This window comes from Entelurus aequoreus, linkage group LG18, assembly GCF_033978785.1.
Source record: "Entelurus aequoreus isolate RoL-2023_Sb linkage group LG18, RoL_Eaeq_v1.1, whole genome shotgun sequence".
Classification (NCBI taxonomy): Eukaryota; Metazoa; Chordata; class Actinopteri; order Syngnathiformes; family Syngnathidae; genus Entelurus; species Entelurus aequoreus.
In genome coordinates, this window is record NC_084748.1 from 18,568,479 (window position 1) to 18,588,967 (window position 20,489).

At 38.9% G+C, this 20,489-nt stretch overlaps 2 protein-coding genes across 2 annotated transcripts in view; one reads left to right on the plus strand and one right to left on the minus strand.

Annotated features, from left to right (window-relative positions):
* LOC133633900 (phosphatidylinositol 5-phosphate 4-kinase type-2 beta) overlaps nucleotides 1–3,954 on the plus strand; it is a 60,531-nt gene extending 56,577 nt beyond the window's left edge. The window contains exon 10 of the mRNA XM_062026698.1: nucleotides 3,116–3,954. Coding sequence (XP_061882682.1) covers nucleotides 3,116–3,196 — 81 coding nt within the window. The 3' untranslated portion in view covers nucleotides 3,197–3,954. The remainder of the gene's footprint in view (nucleotides 1–3,115) is intronic.
* Nucleotides 3,955–10,561: 6,607 nt separating this feature from the next.
* LOC133633901 (proteasome subunit beta type-3) lies at nucleotides 10,562–18,992 on the minus strand. The gene is made up of 6 exons (XM_062026699.1): nucleotides 18,830–18,992; nucleotides 15,027–15,211; nucleotides 14,833–14,940; nucleotides 14,579–14,756; nucleotides 13,243–13,337; nucleotides 10,562–10,711 (listed from the first exon to the last, which is right to left on the minus strand). The coding sequence occupies exons 1-6, from the start codon at nucleotides 18,830–18,832 to the stop codon at nucleotides 10,663–10,665; spliced, it is 618 nt and encodes a 205-aa protein (XP_061882683.1). The 5' UTR covers nucleotides 18,833–18,992; the 3' UTR covers nucleotides 10,562–10,662.
* Between the last annotated feature and the right edge of the window lie 1,497 nt (nucleotides 18,993–20,489).

Below are 20,489 nucleotides of genomic sequence, written 5' to 3' on the forward strand. Positions count from 1 at the left end.
ACTGTTGCTATGTCTGTCAAACTTTCGCTCCTACCTAGAAAATTAAAGCCTACAGGAAAAATAAGTAATTTACATTTATTTATATAGCGGATTTTACAGACAGAATCACAAAATGATTTACAGTGTGTATAGAAAATGAAAGCATAGTAAAAAAAAATATCTAAGAATATAATTTAAAAAAAAAAGAAATTTAAGTGACATTTACTCCCGTTCCTCGCGCCCCACCTGTCATGTCTCTATTCCCCACCAGTGGGGCGCGCCCCACACTTTGAGACACGCTGGTATAAGGTAAGACATATCTGGCGTTTTGTTTCACAATATTATGCAAACACAAATGTTCTTACCTTCTGGTACCTGCTGATCTGTATTTGGGATCTGCATTGGTCCTAAAAAATTTTGCGTGTCCGCCTTTTTCTCTATCTTCTTGTTGTGTGGCATTCATCCTCCGCTGTTGCCATTTCTAATATAAAGTAGTGTAAAGTTCTTACTTATATCTGTCAGTAAACTCGCCATGAAAGCACTAAAACATACCGGTGTAGTGAGTTTACATTATTCACCCAAGGAACTTTAGTTATTAGACAGTTCCGGTCGGACGTTTTTTCATGGGACACATTTGCAGCGGATGAGGAGATGCTGCTCCGTTATTGATTTAAGTAAAGTCTGAATGTCATTAAAACAGTTAGCTCCATATTTTGACACTTCTTTCACTCCCGTTCTTGCACGCTACAACAAAGATGACGGGGAGAAGGCGCCGTCGAAGGTGATCCACGTAAATAAGACCGCCCACAAAACGGCGCATCCAGAATCGACTGTCAGAAAGCGGCTTGAAAGTTATCTGTAAAACATCATCTACGCAACATTTTGACCAAATAACCACCATTACATGTTATGTAGACCAGTGGTCCCCAATCTTTTTGTAGCTGGGGTCCGGTCAACGCTTGAAAATTTGTCCCGGGGGGGAGGGGGGTTGTTGTTTTTTTTTCATAAAGAAATACAATCATGTGTGCTTACGGACTGTATCCCTGCAGACTGTATTGATCTATATTGATATATAATGTATATATTGTGTTTTTATGTTGATTTAATTAAAAAAAACAAAACATTTTTTTAAAATATTTTTTTTAATTAAATTAAATTTCTTGCGCGGCCCGGAACCAATCGGTCCGCAGACCGGTATCGGGCCGCGGCCCGGTGGTTGGGGACCACTGATGTAGACCACAAGGAAGTGTTTTCCATTTAGAAAAATATATAATGATATGACTCCTTTAATGTCAGGTTCAAACACAGATGACATCTATTAAACAGACGAGAAGCAAGGAATCATGCAGAGACAGAGTTAAATTTTGCTCAATTGAGGAGAGACGTGTTTTGGGCTGTACTCTAGTTACAAATCCGAACTACGTTCTAAAAGTCCAGCCCACGTGCTTCCTCTATTTATTTGGGAGGTCCCTGGTTACATCACTGAAGCTGTCGCTGAGGGAAGGGGGTAATCTCGACAGCTCCAGTTAGACACAATATATGATTATACAAAAATGCTAATGTGCTGACAGTCGTGATATCGCCTTGTCTCTGCTCTGTCTGCGTCACGGTACTCGATGTTCGGCCTTGGCAGTCAGCAGGCCGACTCTGGAAACAAACACTGATATGAGACTGGCTTGCAATCTTTTGGATTGCCAGCTTTGCACAGACAAAGAAAAATACAATTTCGGCACAATTGATAATAACTATAGCAACGGTCCTTAAGCATAAGAGTTGTGTGATAATATATACATAATTGTTCTAACACTCCTTTAATGCTCCCTATAATCCGATGCGCTTTATACAAACCCCGTTTCCATATGAGTTGGGAAATTTTGTTAGATGTAAATATAAACTGAATACAATGATTTGCAAATCATTTTCAAGAACAACGTTTCTCAAAGTGCAATTGCAAGAAATTTAGGGATTTCAACATCTACGGTCATCAAAAGGTTCAGAGAATCTGGAGAAATCACTCCACGTAAGCGGCGTGGCCGGAAACCAACATTGAATGACCGTGACCTTCGATCCCTCAGATGGCACTGTATCAAAAACTGACATCAATCTCTGAAGGATATCACCACACAAAGCGAAAGCCATTTATCAACAACATCCAGAAACGCCGCCGGCTTCTCTGGGCCCGAAATCATCTAAGATGGACTCATGCAAAGTGGAAAAGTGTTCTGTGGTCTGACGAGTCCACATTTCAAAAAAATTTTGGAAATATTCGACATCGTGTCATCCGGACCAAAGGGGAAGCGAACCATCCAGACTGTTACCGACGCAAAGTTCAAAAGCCAGCATCTGTGATAGTATGGGGGTGCATTAGTGGCCAAGACATGGGTAACTTACTCTAAGCGCCGTCTTTTTCATGGACGCCCCTGCTTATTTCAGCAAGACCATGCCAAGCCGCATTCAGCACGTGTTACAACAGCGTGGCTTCGTAAAAAAAGAGTGCGGGTACTTTCCTGGCCCGCCTGCAGTCCAGACCTGTCTCCCATCGAAAATGTGTGGCGCATTATGAAGCGTAAAATACCACAGCGGAGGCCCCGGACTGTTGAAGGACTGAAGCTCTACATAAAACAAGAATGGGAAAGAATTCCACTTTCAAAGCTTCAACAATTAGTTTCCTCAGTTCCCAATCGTTTATTGAGTGTTGTTAAAAGAAAAGGTGATGTAACACAGTGGTGAACATTCCCTTTCCCAACTACTTTGGCACGTGTTGCAGCCATGAAATTCTAAGTTAATTATTATTTGCAAAAAAAAAAAAGTTTATGAGTTTGAACATCAAATATCTTGTCTTTGTAGTGCATTCAATTGAATATGGGTTGAAAAGGATTTGCAAATCATTGTATTCCGTTTATATTTACATCTAACACAATTTCCCAACTCATATGGAAACGGGGTTTGTATATGAAAACATATCGAAAATAGACCATTCGTCTGCAGTGCGCCTTATAATCCGGTGCGCCCTACGGTCCGGAAAATAGGGTATTTGATTTTTCTTTTGAATATTTTTGGCCAAAAACTCAAGTACACACAACCTGAAAGTATTTGGTGTACTTCTGATGTCATTTTTTATTGTTTTTTTTTTCAGGCGGGGGCCGAGATCTCAACGGTGAACCCGGAGCAGTACTCCAAGCGCTTCTACGAATTCATGTCCAATATCCTGTCATAAACTTTTCGCCTCTTTCTCTCTCACACATGCACGCACACACACACACACACTTAATTTCCACCTTTACCTAAAGAGGCCACATCTCAGTCGAGTGAGGCCGTTACATTTTTTTTAACATAAATGACAGAACCTTTCCTTTTTTGTACCCCTTTTTTGTTTGAGTTAATACTGTTTGGTTTCTCGCCAGCACAGAAAGTGTCTCACTATAAATGCCTTGAACGCTTCTGCAGCCTCCTCACTTTTCTACTCATGTTCTAACTCCACAAGCAGGCAGACGACACAAGCTCACTTCCGTCTTCTTTTTAGTACGAACACTTTGGAATTAGAGGAAATGTTGTGTTGATTATTAAATGACTGCATGGCTGACGTGCACATGAGCCTTCAACAGTACGCTTGACATTAAAACCACTGAACTAAAACATCTGAGTGTTAAAAAAAACAAAAACGAGAAAAAGGACAAAAAAACCCTGAGAAAATTGGTGTTTGAATGTTACGTTGCCATATTGTATTTCTTAATACTTTTGGAATACCTGTGAGCTTGGTGAAGGTTGGTCAAAGATGTGTTGAAAGTAAGAATAAGACAACAGCAAATACTTGTTTTATCACAGTAAGACTCTTTTTTTTTTATATATATCTTGTTTACATTGATGTAGCAATTTAGTGTTTGTATACAGTATTGTTTTGTTACCAACAGACGTTAGGGAAAACAACGGTGACTTGAAAATGATTCATTGCATATTAAAGGGAGTTTTATCTTGTTTCTGGTCATTTGTTTGATGATTATTGTGTGTGTGCACCGGGGGAATAACATGGGATCCAAAGGGGGAAAAAAGCATGAAGATTATGCCAGAAAATGAACATTTCAAATCTAAGGTTTTAATACACTTACCCAGATTTATCTTATCACGGCCGTCTTGAAGCCGTCCACTCTTTCAATATATACTTGGGAAAAAAATAGTCATTGTCTTTTTGGCGCAGGTTAGGGTGTCCGCCCTGAGATCGGTAGGTCGTGAGTTCAAACCCTGGCCGAGTCATACCAAAGACTATAAAAATGTGACCCATTATCTCCCTGCTTGGCACTCAGCATCAAGGGTTGGAATTAGGGGGAAAATCACCAAAATGATCCCCGAGCGCGGCCACCGTTGCTGCTCACTGTTCCCCTCACCTCCCAGGGGGTGAACAAGGGGATTGGTGAAATGCAGAGAATAATTTCACCACACCTAATGTGTGTGTGACTATCAGTGGTACTTTAACTTTTAATAAAACTTCTCCATGATTTTTGCTCCTGACTTTTTCTGATTGTTTGAGCTTTTCATGCTTCACTTTGTCAGCTAAGTGATGCGTTACTGCCACAAGTGGTGGGAAAGTGTTATGTAATAACAAATTATAATGATAAATGGGTTGTACTTGTATAGCGCTTTTCTACCTTCAAGGTACTCAAAGCGCTTTGACAGTATTTCCACATTCACCCATTCACACACACATTCACACACTGATGGCGGGAGCTGCCATGCAAGGCGCTAACCAGCAGCCATCAGAGGCAAAGGGTGAAGTGTCTTGCCCAAGGACACAACGGACATGACTAGGAACGTAGAAGGTGGGAATTGAACCCCAGTAACCAGCAACACTCCGATTGCTGGCACAGCCAATGAGCTGGGAATGCAGATATACAGGACTGTCTCAGAACATTTTAATATTGTGATAAAGTCCTTTATTTTCTGTAATGCGGCTAAAAAAACAAAAATGTCATACATTCTGGATTCATTACACATCAACTGAAATATTGCAAGCCTTTTATTATTTTAATATTGCTGATTATGGCATACAGCTTAAGAAAACTCAAAAATCCTATCTCAAAAAATTAGAATATTTCCTCAGACCAAGTAAAAACAAAAGATTTATAACCGCAAAACAGAATCAAACATTTGAAAATGTCAATTAATGCACTCAGTACTTGGTTGGGAATCTTATTGCACGGATTACTGCATCAATGCGGCGTGGCATGGAGGCAATCAGCCTGTGGCATTGCTGAGGTGTTATGGATGCCCAGGATGCTTCAATAGCGGCCTTTAGCTCATTTGCATTATTGGGTCTGGTGTCTTTCAGCTTCTTCTTCACAATACCCCACAAATTCTCTATGGGGTTCAGGTCAGGGGAGTGGGCAGGCCAATCGAGGACAGTAATGCCATGGTCAGTACACCAGTTACTGGTTGTTTTGGCACTGTGGGCAGGTGCCAGATCATGCTGGAAAATGAAATCATCATATATATATATATATATATATACACACGAAGGTCCTGGGTAGTCCTGAGGTCAATCCCGGGCTCTGGATCTTTCTGTGTGGAGTTTGCATGTTCTCCCCGTGACTGCGTGGGTTCCCTCCGGGTACTCCGGCTTCCTCCCATCTCCAAAGACATGCACCTGGGGATAGGTTGATTGGCAACACTAAAATTGGCCCTAGTGTGTGAATGTTGTCTGTCTATCTGTGTTGGCCCTGCGATGAGGTGGCGACTTGTCCAGGGTGTACCCCGCCTTCCGCCCGAATGCAGCTGAGATAGGCTCCAGCACCCACCGCGACCCTAAAAGGGACAAGCGGTAGACAATGGATGGATGGATATATATATAAATATAAATATATATATGTAAATTTTTATATATACAATTTTTTAACCCAATGCGGCCCCCAAGTCAAAAAGTTGGCTGTGGCTTGCGGACCTGCAGCGAAGCGGAGTGTGTCAGTTAGTCCGATGTTGATGTGATCAAACTTCTTTCTTGCTTGGAAGATACACACACAATTGTAACTGTTATTTCTTCCTGCAAATAATAAATATGTACAACGTGTTTGGATGTATTCATTCATGTAATATTGTCATTAAATGTAATATTGCCTGACAAAAAGTGATTCGACGTACGTAATATTTTGATATTTACACATCGTATATTTACACACGCGCATCTGACTAGAATACCCTTATGTGCATTACATATATCAACATCAACTATCTACTGTACTGTTTACTTTTTGAAATACCCTTTTTAGAACAAATATCTACCCATATAATTTATATGTGTATATATAATATATCCATCCATCCATCCATTTTTTACCGCTTATTCCCTTCGGGGTCGCGGGGGTGCTGGAGCCTATCTCAGCTACAATCGGGCTGAAGGCGGGGTACACCCTGGACAAGTCGCCACCTCATCGCAGGGCCAACACAGATAGACAGACAACATTCACACTCACATTCAAACACTAGGGCCAATTTAGTGTTGCCAATCAACCTATCCCCAGGTGCATGTCTTTGGAGGTGGGAGGAAGCCGGAGTACCCGGAGGGAACCCACGCAGTCACAGGGAGAACATGCAAACTCCACACAGAAAGATCCCGAGGCCGGGATTGAACTCACGACTACTCAGGACCTTCGTATTGTGAGGCAGACGCACTAACCCATATATATATATATATATATATATATATATATATATATATATATATATATATATATATATATATATATATATATATATATATATATGTATGTATGTATGTATGTATGTATGTATGTATGTATGTATGTATGTATGTATGTATGTATGTATATATATATATATATATATATATATATATATATATATATATATATATATATATATATATGTATGTATGTGTATATATATATATATATATATATATATATATATATATATATATATATATATATATATATATATATATATATATATATATATATACTTTCTCGTGGCCACGAGAAACTTTTTATTAAAAAAAAAAAAAAAAATATTATTTATATATATATATATATATGGCCACGAGAAACTTTTTTTAAAAAAAAATAAAAAATATTATTATTTATATATATATATATATATATATATATATATATATATATATATATATATATATATATATATATATATATATATATATATATAAATAATAATATTTTTTATTTTAAAAATAAAAAATATTATTATTTATATATATATATATATATATATAAATAATTTTTTTTTTTTTTTTTTAATAAAAAGTTTCTCGTGGCCATATATATATATATATGTATATATATATATATATATATATATATATATATATATATAAATAATAATAATTTTTTTTTTTTTTTTAATAAAAAGTTTCTCGTGGCCAATAAAAAATTCCCATGTCCCTTTAGGGGCTCCGTAATAACCCTAATTAGGTTTTTCAATTTTTAAAATTGATATTGACATATTTAGGTTTTGTTTGGAAAAATTATTTATATATATATATTTTTTTTACAAAAATCGTGCCAACAAATTCAATATGTAGATGTCAAAATATGAATGTAATCCTACAACTTGTCATTATCCACTCAAATCTGACAGAAAATATGACAAGTCTTTCTTTACTTTAGAGTGTAAAGTAGATGATCTGATACAGAATTATCGTCAGTAGACAATACGAATCATTTAAAAAAAAATATATATATTCTTAGTGCAGCTCCTGGAAACTAGTCAAGTCTCCCCTTCTTTAAAACTTAGTATTTCACTTCAATCAAGGGTGTTTAAACACACCAGTTTAAGAAATTAGATGAAAAAAGTGAAAGGTGTACGTAACTATCTAAAGCTGTCACAAACTGATGTATCATGATTACTTTCTTCTATCGCCTCATCCTTCTTCCAAAATGTTGCTGTGTGTGAATGCTAAAAGGTGAGCTTTGATGACATTTTACCATGAATTGATTTACTTGGACCCTGACTTAAACAAGTTGAAAAACTTATTCAGGTGTTACCAAGGCAGACTGTGAATTGTTCTTGTTTGCGGATGACTCTGCCTTGCTGGTATCAGACAAGGACAAGTCACAGGTGGAGAAAATCCTCAGTGCTGAGCTCTGTAGAACTTGCACCTGGCTCGCTGACAACAAGCTATCCACACACTTGGGTAAAACCGAATCCATCCTGGTTGGGTCCCACATCAACCTTAAGAAAGTCAACGACTTCACTATAAAAGTGAGTGACATTGTTATCACCAGGAAAGATGAGGTCACCTACCTAGCTAGGTTCCATTCTAGAGGCTAATCTTTCCTGTGATAAAATGGCAACCAAGGTAATCAAAAAGGTGAACCAACGAACGAGATTTCTCTATAGAATCTCCTCTCTGGTCAACAAAAGCACCATGAGGATTCTGGCGGGAACTCTCGTTCAACCCTTTTTCGATTACGCTTGCACCTCCTGGTACCCCAGCACCTCCAAAACCCTCAAATCTAAACTCCAAACATCCCAGAACAAGCTAGTCAGGTTACTTCTAGACCTCCACCCCAGATCCCACCTCACTCCTACCCACTTCTCCAAAGTGGGCTGGCTCAGGGTGGAGGACAGAGTAAAACAACTTGCACTGAGCCTAGTCTATAAAATCCGCCACACCTCCCTGATACCGAAGTACATGTCAAACTACTTCCTTAACCACAACACCAGGGGGAGCTCCACTAACCACGTTAAACCCAGATTCCGAACTAACAAAGGTCTTAACTCATTCTCTTTCTATGCCACATCAATGTGGAATGCGCTCCCAACAGGTATAAAAGAAAGGGCATCTCTATCCTCCTTCAAAACCGCAATAAAAGTTCACCTCCAGGCAGCTACAACCCTAAACTAACACCCTCTCCGGATTGCTAATAATCAAATGTAAACAATCAAATGCAGATACTTTTTCTTATGCCTTCTGATCTCTCTCTCTCTCTCTCTCTCTCCACTACTTGATGTCCATATCATACCCCCCCCCTCCACACCCCTGATTGTAAATAATGTAAATAATTCAATGTGATTATCTTGTGTGATGACTGTATTATGATGATAGTATATATGATAGTATATATCTGTATCATGAATCAATTTAAGTGGACCCCGACTTAAACAAGTTGAAAAACTTATTTGGGTGTTACCATTTAGTGGTCAATTGTACGGAATATGTACTTCACTGTGCAACCTACTAATAAAAGTCTCAATCTATAAAAAACCAATCAATCCAATTTAAGAATCAGTGGTGCAGCAAATAAATGGCTCAAAATGAATTCCATTGTATTCAGAGTGCTCAGTTCTTCCCCTACTGTACATGTCAACTGTGATGCTGTTCTTATTTAAAAAATATGGTAATGATAGTCAAAAATACCATTAAAATGCATAATTGTATGTAAAATAGCATAAAAAAATGTTGCCGCTGTGTTGGGGGCCCTGTAAAGATTCTTTTCATGGGGCCCAAAATCCCTAGCGGCGCCCCTGGCCACATCAATGTGGAATGCGCTCCCAACAGGTATAAAAGAAAGGGCATCTCTATCCTCCTTCAAAACCGCAATAAAAGTTCACCTCCAGGCAGCTACAACCCTAAACTAACACCCTCCACGGATTGTTAATAATAAAATGTAAACAATCAAATGCAGATACTTTTTCTTATGCCTTCTGATCTCTCTCTATGTCCACTACTTGCTGTCCATATCTTACCAAGTCAGACCTACACTGTTCCAATATCCATTTCTCTGTTCTCAATTGTTGATGACTGATAACAACCAAACCTACCCCCCCCCCCCACAAACACACGGATTGTAAATAATGTAAATAATTCAATGTAATTATCTTGTGTGATGACTGTTATGATGATAGTATATATCTGTATCATGAATCAATTTAAGTGGACCCCGACTTAAACAAGTTGAAAAACGTATTCGGGTGTTACCATTTAGTGGTCAATTGTACGGAATATGTACTTCACTGTGCAACCTACTAATAAAAGTCTCAATCAATCAAACCATTTAGTGGTCAATTGTACGGAATATGTACTATACTGTGCAATCTACAAACAAAAGTTTCAATCAATAAATCAAACGTCGTGAGTCTGTGTCGAGTGAAATGTTCCAAGTTAGGTTAGCTGATATCCACGTGAAACAAACCATTGGAGGTGTAGTTACTTTTAGACATTCTGAACTTGATTCAAGCCATCTCATTATTGAAAAAAAAAACACTTTTTAAAATGTTAACTTTACAAAAGCCCAGGCAAATGAGTACTGCAGCTGCCCATACAGACCACAGCAACCCTTTAGGGGGCACTATGGTTAAGAAACAATGCCCTTGATGACCTCCTTGAGTCAAAGAGGAACAAATCATCACACAGTCCTGTCGGGTGAGTATGGAGGTTGCTCAAGCTCAGCGATGTTCTTTTCAACCAGGGACATTGATTTGTCCTGCCACAACTCTCGCCTCTTTAAAAGTAAACGCTGCAGGATCTCCTTGAGGTTGTGCTGGAAAATTGTCTGTTCCTGTAGCAAGACCTCGCATCGACAGTCCTGGAAGTCTGACACACATTGTGAATACGTCCCAATCAGACACAAAGTGTTTCAAGGTGAGTATTTATTGAACAATAGCAAGAAAAATCAGTACAAGTGTTGTTTTCATACAAAAACATTTGGTGTTGAGTTAATCCATCCTGGCCTTCAAAGTTCTGGTGGTGATCTTGTCTTTCTCACTAGCAGAGAGAAGAGGTCAACGGTCATTCATGCAACTAATCGCACAAGCAACATACTATTCTTACATGGTTAACATTAAGCTAATGTCCTGCACATCAGGGGCCGTACTTATCAAGCTTCTTAGAATTACTCCTAAGAAGTCTGCTAAGAGTTGACTTAAGAGTAAATAAATTCTTCGCTGAAAGCTGCACTTAAAAGTTAGTTATCAAGCGTCTTACTCACACTTTCAGCGAAGTGTAGGACTGAATCTTAAGTGTCACACTCAGAGCTGAATTACGACATTACTATGTGCCGTAAACGGAATTTTAGGTGACGTCATTTCTGTGTCCATAGAAATGACCAATCACGGAAGGGAATCCGTTGTCTAAGAATAAAGAAATATCTTGGAAATATTTAAGTGGACAATGGGAGTGTATATTTTGACAATAAACTACAAAATAATACAAAACAAACTAGTCCCCGCCGGCACTCACGCTACCGCTCCCTCTCTTCTATCGCCCACACACTCACTGACGTCACTCACCTCACGGCCACACACATACGCTACTGTCATAACATTTTCTTTCCAATTCATTAATTAGGCAACTAATTTGAAACTGGTGTGGGTGGCTCTATATATACTAGCCCACTGCAGACACATGCAGAAATCAACAAGGAATCGAAAAGTATTAAATCTGTGACAAAAATAATATCCGCTCTGTCTAAACGATACCGTTTGATCAGCTGCTCGTCATCAAAAAAAACAAAACATTGTTCCGTTCCCTGAACGTTCGCGCACGTCTCTCTCGCCTCAGTGCCATCCCCTGCTGGCAACTCCTAACCACTTAAGACACCTCTGAAGGTCTCTTAAATATCGTGGAGAGTAGGAGTGATTCTTAGACTTAAGAACGTTGATAAAAAGCTTTTATCCTTAAGTTTGAGAGTAGGACTAAATTTCGCAAATTCTCAGGACTTAAGTGTAAAATGGCACTCTAAGAAGCTTGATAAGTACGGCCCCAGATGTGCTTTTTTCCCTCACTAGTTCTCGTTTGATGGAAACTCGTGCTTGTCGTGACTCATTACTTGATGTATGGTAGATCGACGATATTCACAGACCCAATTTAAAAAAAATGTTTTACATAATGTTTGAAAATACAAATGTACCTCCTTACAGTCATGTCAAATTGCTCAAACAAGCAGCACAAAAATAAAATGTCACGAGATACCAAGTAGTAAAGCCAAAAGACTTAGTACGATATTTTTCGGACTATTAGGCGCACTTAAAATCCTTTCATTTTCTCAAAAATCGACAGTGCGCCTTATAACCCAATGCACCTAATGTACGGAATAATTCTGGTTGTGTTTACCGACCTCGAAGCAATTTTATTTGGTACATAGTGTGATGATAAGCGTGATCAGTAGATGGCAGTCACACATAAGAGGTACGTGTAAACTGCAAAATGACACCAGTAAACAACACCAACACTTTAAATGTTCCATTGAGAATATAGAACATTACACACAGCGCTCAAAAATCTGTCAAAATGTTTTTAGTACGACTTCGGTAAGCTGTGAAGCCCCACCACTTGATGGATTGTCGGCGCTTTAAACATACGAGTATTATTATGGTGTGTGTATAAGGACCGCAAAATGGCACCTATTAGCAGACACTATCTGGCATTTTGTTTCGCAATATTATGCAAAACCAACTTTTTTTTACCTTCTGGTACCTGCTGATGTGTATTTGGGATCTTCATAAGTCCTGAAAATGTGTGCGCGTCCGCCATTGTAGTCTGTGGCGACACCGTAGTGATAAGCTTCTTCTTCTCTCTCTTCTTATGTGGCATTCATCTTCCGCTGTTGCCATTTCTAATATAAAGTAGTGTAAAGTTCTTACTTATATCTGTCAGTAGACTAGCTATTAAAGCGCTAAAAACTGTAGTGGGTTTACATAATTCACCCACGGAACTTTAGTTATTAGAGGGTTCCGGTCGGACGGTTTTTCACGGGACATATTTCCAGCATTGTTGTTGCACTAGTGAGCCACAGATGAGGAGATGCTGCTCCGTTATTGATTGAAGTAAAGTCTGAATGTCATTAAAACAGTTAGCTCCATCTTTTGACACTTCTTCCACTCCCGTCCTTGCACGCTATAACAAAGATGACGGGGAGAAGACGCTGTCGAAGGTGAGCCAAGTAAATAAGACCGCCCACAAAACAGCGCATCCTGAAGAGACACTCAGAAAGCTACTAGAAGATGATCTGTAAAACATAATCTATGCAACACTTACACCAAAGAACCACCATTGTATGTTATGTAGACCACAAGGAAGTGTTTTCAATTTGGAAAAAAATTCTAATATGAACCCTTGAATGCGCTTTATAATCCAGTGCGCCTTTTGTATGAAAATAGACCTATCGCCAGTGTACCTTTTAATCCGGTGCGCTCTATGGTCCAAAAAATATGATAGTAAGTTAGTGAACATACTGCATACTTACATTAGGTGTACTGTGTACACAAAGTAATAAGTTAGTAAAACAAAGTACTTACATAACGTGTACAACAACACCCATGCCAGACACCGCGTCACGGTCGACTGCATTGAGCATAGCCTGTGAGATGGTCTCAAACAAATCTTCTGGCTCCTGTGTACAAACAAATACAACAAACGTTTGTATATCAAAGCTTCTAACTCAACCATACAGCCTTCACTATCAAATATGCACGATATCACACTACTTAAACAATTCCATAATACAATGCATGAAACATCCATCCATTTTCTACCGCTTATCCCTTTTGGGGTCGCGGGGGGTGCTGGAGCCTATCTCAGCTACAATCGGGCGGAAGGCGGGGTACACCCTGGACAAGTCGCCACCTCATGCATGAAACAATCAGGATTAAATAATATTTTTAGACTTTGCATTTTACTTGTATTCGTTTATTTAAAACAATTATAAATGTACAGTATTACCTTTTGAACACGTAATATTTTCCCAGATGAGTATCACGTTCTTTGTACTGCACAGAGTGCACTGCACTAGTAGTAACAATAGTAGTAATAACAATACGACTTGTAGTAACAGTAGTACCTGTAACAGAGGTCGAAGTAACACTGGTAGAAGTAGTAACACTAGTAGTTTCAGTGGATGTGTGTGGATAGCAGTATAGTAACAATAGTAGTAGTAATAAGAGTACTAGTGGGCGTAACACTGGTAGAAGTAGTAACAGTAGTAGTTTCAGTGGATGTGTGGATAGCAGTATAGTAACAATAGTAGTAGTAATAAGAGTATTAGTGGGAGTAACACTGGTAGAAGTAGTAACAGTAGTAGTTTCAGTGGATGTGTGGATAGTAGTATAGTAACAATAATAGTAATAATAAGAGTATTAGTGGGAGTAACACTGGTAGAAGTAGTAACAGTAGTAGTTTCAGTGGATGTGTGGATAGTAGTATAGTAACAATAATAGCAGTAGTAGTAGTAATAACACTGGTAGTAGTACTAACAGCAGTAGTGGGAGTAACACTGGTAGTTTCAATGGATGTGTGTATAGTAGTATAGTAACGATAGAAGTAGTAGTAACAGTAGTAATTTCAGTGGATGTGCTGGAATAAAGACAATAAAGACACTATTGTATGTACTATGTGTATATACACTAGTCATTTATTTTGTTGGCCCTCAAACTATATTATCAAAAGAAAATATATTCATTATTTAAATAGCTAAATTTGGTCAGATATCTTTGCAAGATATATTAGAGCGGACATTTTACATGCGAGCCCATATAATTCCATACAGGGTTTTTTTGCGGTTGCTGGACCAATATCCAATATGAATATTGGATGGAGACACCCCTATTGATTACTGGCAGAGGACACACTACTTACCATGTTTGCCTCCCACAAAGATTCGCACATGCCGTACATCTGCTCCGAGCAGGTCCCGCTCACAACAAAGTCCTCCGTCACCATTGGACAGCCAATCAAATCCAGGGAGCAGATGAACGGCTCCGAGGTTTTTGGATCGAGTCCAGCAATGACCGGCTCAATGTAGTACGGCCCAAACCTACAATAAGTGAACAATCGTGTCAGGCCCCTGAATCCAACAGGAATCCTGAAGTTGATCAGTGAACAGCATTCACCTTTTTTCATACAGTAGGTTGGACACCATGCTCATGAAGGTCTTGGGTTTGATCTGGCGCCCCTCCTTCAACTCATACAGATTCAATCGGAATTTAAGCCTCTGGGATCTTTGTGTGGATCAACGACAGCAGTCCCAATCCGTGTTATTGTGAGGATGACGTAAGCGGTAGAAAATCAAGTTACACACACTTACACTGTCTGGACATCTGTGGCCAGCCCAGCTAGACCAATGTAGAGTCGCTCCCCCATGGGGAAGATCTTCTGGAAATCTGTTGTGACCGTCTGAGCCTGAATGCCAAACCTCCGATCCGATGCAATGGCCACACAGTTCTTCCCCCGCATGGCCATGACAGCCCCTCCGTTATACGACATAATAGACTGCATGGAGAGGTTCATTATTTTAAAAGGGATCTATATGCAAAACCAACTTTTCTTACCCATTAGTTCCTGTGTATTTGGGAACTGCACAAGTCCCGAAAATGTTACATTATACATTTATAAAACGATCTTGCCCTCCTTCATACTTTCTCCAATCAAGTTATTTGTAATTTTCCCATTGGTGACGTCAGCAGATATCTCCATATCTGGTAGAGATTCGGGTTGTCCCCATACCAATATTTTGGTACCGGTACCAAAGTATCATATGTATTTCGATACTTTTCTAATTAAAAGGAACCTCAAAAAATTTAATTATTGGCTTTATTTTAACAAAAAATCCTACAGTATATTAAACATATGTATCTTATTACAATCGAAAAACAATTTTGTCCTTAAATAAAATAGTGAACATACTAGATAACTTTTCTTTAAATAGTAAGTAAACAAACAAAGGCTCCTAATTTATCTGCTGACGTATGCAGTAACATATTGTGTCATTTCTCGTTCTATTATTTTGTCTAAATTATAAAAGGACTAGCTGTAAAAAATGATTATTAATCTACTTGTTCATTTACTGTTAATTACTGCTTACTTCCTGTTTTAACATGTTCTATCTACACTTACCGTATTTTTCGGACTATAAGTCGCAGTTTTTTTTCATAGTTTCCAGTGCGACTTATATATGTTTTTTTCCTTCTTTATTATGCATTTTCGGCAGGTGCAACTTATACTCCGGTGCGACTTATACTCCGGAAAATACGGTATGTTAAAATGTAATAATCACTATTCTTCTGTTTGCTACTTGACATTAGTTTTGGATGATACCACAAATTTAGGTATCAATCCGATACCAAGTACTTACAGGATCATACATTGGTCATATTCAAAGTCCTCGTGTGTCCAGGGACGTATTTACTGAGTTAATAAACATAATATGAATTTTTTAAAAAGGAAAAAAGATAAAATATATTGATGTAATCATAGTAGTATTGACTAGATACGCTATCGTACTTGGTATCATTACAGTGGATGTCAGTTGTAGATCCACCAATGGGATTTGTTTACATTCAGGCGCGCTAGCTTTTGTTAGCGGTGACGCCGGTGAGCTATTGTATCCTCCTACGGTGTGTAGTGAAGCATGTTTAGCTATTCCTCGTCCGGCAGGGATGATACTTGTAAGAAACTCACTTTGTCGCCATGGAGGCGAGGATTAGTGATTCAACACTGCGGAGTAGCTAAAACGGCGGATAGATGTTCGATGCTAGCTAACTAGTCATGTCTTAAGGCACCTATTCCTGAGGCTGTTTCAGTGTTATAGCTTCACCTTCATCGTCAGCTTTTAGGCCGAAATGCATCCGTTCTCCCTTTTCTGTCTATACACTGTCTGCTTGTAAGTACTCCGTGATTGTGCGCTGCCGAACATGCTCCTCTGCTCGTAAAACCAGCAATGTCACGACGTGACGACGCGCCATCATGCCCGGGAACCGGTACTTTTCAATCATTAGTACCGCGATACTATACTAGTACCGGTATACCGTACAACCCTAGTAGAGATTTACCCTTAGTGCTTTGCGCAAGTCCACCATTGTAGTCTGACGCTGTAGTCAATACGTTCCTTCTTTTTCTCTATCCTCTTACTGTGGGAAAGACTGTCTCACACATGCACATGCATCCTTCACTGTTGCCATTTCTAATAAAAAGTAGCGTATAGTTCTAAATTGTATCTGTCACTAAACTTGATATAGAAAGTTAAGTTAAAGTACCAGTGATTGTCACACACACACTAGGTGTGGCGCAATTATTCTCTGCATTTGACCAATCACCCTTGATCACCCCCTGGGAGGTGAGGGGAGCAGTGAGCAGCAGCAGCAGCATTTTTGGTGATTTAACCCCCAATTCCAACCCTTGATGCTGAGTGCTAAGCAGGGAGGTAATAGGTCCCATTTTTATAGTCTTTGGTATGACTCGGCCGGGGGTTTGAACTCACAACCTACCGATCTCAGGGAGGACACGTTAACCACTAGGCAAGCACTAACGACTACAACATGGCTGACAGGGAGAGGACGCTGTTGAAGTGGAGGCACGTAAATAGGACTACCCACAAAACAATCGAATCAGAAAGTGGTTTGAAGATGGTCTGTAACTCATAATCTTTGCGACATTTGGACAAAAGATATACAATAAATGTTATTTCACGTAGAAAAAAAACACACCCTCTACTGTCTTAGGAAATAAATAGACAGAAAATAAAAAATATTGAAAATTTTGATTTGGGAATATTGTGTTCATCCAAATAATTGACACATTTATTGTACTTTACGTCAGCACCAAAAACAAAGATTTTTATTTTTTTTTAGCAGTCACTGGCGGGTCTGTTTGTGCGAAAAGTCGGCGACTTCTGCTTCTTGAAGCCATTTTTTCCCCAAAATGTATGCATTTTAATTAGGGATGTCCGATAATGGCTTTTTGCCGATATCCGATATTGTCCAAATCTTAATTACCGATACCGATATCAACCGATGCCGATGTATACAGTCGTGGAATTAAAACATTATTATGCCTAATTTGGACAACCAGGTATGGTGAAGATAAGGTCCTTTTTTAAAAAAAATTATAAAATAAATACATTAAAAACATTTTCTTGAATAAAAAAGAAAGTAAAACAATATAAAAACAGTTACATAGAAACTAGTAATTAATGAAAATTAATAAAATTAACTGTTAAAGGTTAGTACTATTAGTGGACCAGCAGCACACACAATCATGTGTGCTTACGGACTGTATCCCTTGCAGACTGTATTGATATATATTGATATATAATATAATGTAGGAACCAGAATATTAATAACAAAGAAACAACCCTTTTGTGTGAATGAGTGTAAATGGGGAGGGAGGTTTTTTGGGTTGGTGCACTAATTGTAAGTGTATCTTGTGTTTTTTATGTTGATTTAATAAATTAAAAAAATAAATAAATAAATAAATAACCGATACGATAATTTCAAAAAAACAATATCAATAATTTCCGATATTACATTTTAAAGCATTTATCGGCCATCTCTAATTTTAATCTTATTTTAATAAAACATTTAGCGAAAGTACCTACTGATAACGTCAAATACACGCATTATGTGTGTTTTGCAAATGTGGCGCATGCGCAACCCGATCATACACCTTAGTAAATCAGGAAGTGACAAGTAGGGACCCATTTCGCAGTAATAAACGTAAACATTTCATAATTTCTCATGGCCCAATATGTTACAAATATAAATTAAGTAACGAGATTAAATATATATTATTTAGGCAATAATATCCACGCAGGCTTTTACAACACTCACGCAATGCACTGCTAAGCTAACAATGACATAGCGGCTCGTGAACTACATGCTAATAGTGCAGCTTTTATTCATTTAAAGCAATTTTATAATTCTTCATGAGATGTGTATACACATTATCATGCATTTCTACAACTACACTCGTTTGCATTAATTATCGGCAACGCTTCATGTTAAAACATGCTAAAGATGCTAGCATTAGCATAAGCCAGACACTAGCGACCGGTAGAAGTGCGTTCACGTTTCAACCAATAGCGACATACAATACAATGTGTCGGGTTCTTACCATTGTCAAGCCGTTAGTGTAGATTTAGCACAAAATACAACTTTAAAGTACGCCTTAACGAATGAAAGCAGAGCTTTCCGTGGGGTGACTACACAATTTTAGAAGAACCACCGAAATCACACAACCGTGCTGGGTGCGTCATGCATGCTCAAATGTGATTGGCTGACGTACAACGATCCCATTGGTTGTCTCCGATAGCCAACATAGTTTGCTTGACTTGTGTTAAAGTGAAACTGCGCAAAATAGTTTAATTCTGTCCCAATGCAGTCTACTTTTTATGATATTTATATGTACATAATGTATGTATGTATATATATATATATATATATATATATATATATATATATATATATATATATATATATATATATATATATATATACACAGTCTTTAACATTTTGTAAATACATACACATACACACATGTATATACTATCTATGTATATATATAGTTTTTGTACGCCATCTTGGTTATCGCTAAATATTTTATATTATATATATATACATATATTTGAATGTATTATATTATTTTCATATATATATATATATATATATATATATATATATATATATATATATATATATATATATATATATATATGTATATATATATATATTGCACAACCAGTCTACATGTGCTATGTGGACTTGAAGAAGGCATTCGACCGTGTACCCCAGGAAGTCCTGTGGGGAGTGCTCAGAGAGTATGGGGTATCGGACTGTCTGATTGTGGCGGTCCGCTCCCTGTATGATCAGTGTCAGAGCTTGGTCCGCATTGCCGGCAGTAAGTCGGACCCGTTTCCAGTGAGGGTTGGACTCCGCCAAGGCTGCCCTTTGTCACCGATTCTGTTCATAACTTTTATGGACAGAATTTCTAGGCGCAGTCAGGGCGTTGAGGGTATCTGGTTTGGTGGCTGCAGGATTAGGTCTCTGCTTTTTGCAGATGATGTGGTCCTGATGGCTTCATCTGGCCAGGATCTTCAGCTCTCACTGGATGGGAATCGGCACCTCCAAGTCCGAGTCCATTTTTCTCGCCCGGAAAAGGGTGGAGTGCCATCTCTGGGTTGGGGAGGAAATCTTTCCCCAGGTGGAGGAGTTCAAGTACCTAGGAGTCTTGTTCACGAGTGGGGGAAGAGTGGATCGTGAGATCAACAGGCGGATCGGTGCGGCGTCTTCAGTAATGCGGACACTGTATCGATCCGTTGTGGTTAAGAAGGAGCTGAGCCGGAAGGCAAAGCTCTCAATTTGCCGGTCGATCTACGTTCCCATCCTCACCTATGGTCATGAGCTTTGGGTTATGACCGAAAGGACAGGATCCCGGGTACAAGCGGCCCAAATGAGCTTCCTCCGCCGGGTGGCGGGGCTCTCCCTTAGAGATAGGGTGAGAAGCTCTGTCATCCGGGAGAAGCTCAAAGTAAAGCCGCTGCTCCTCCACATCGAGAGGAGCCAGATGAGGTGGTTCGGGCATCTGGTCAGGATGCCACCCGAACGCCTCCCTAGGGAGGTGTTTAAGGCACGTCCGACCGGTAGGAGGCCACGGGGAAGACCCAGGACACGTTGGGAAGAGTATATCTCCCGGCTGGCCTGGGATTGCCTCGGGATCCCCCGGGAAGAGCTGGACGAAGTGGCTGGGGAGAGGGAAGTCTGGGCTTCCCTGCTTA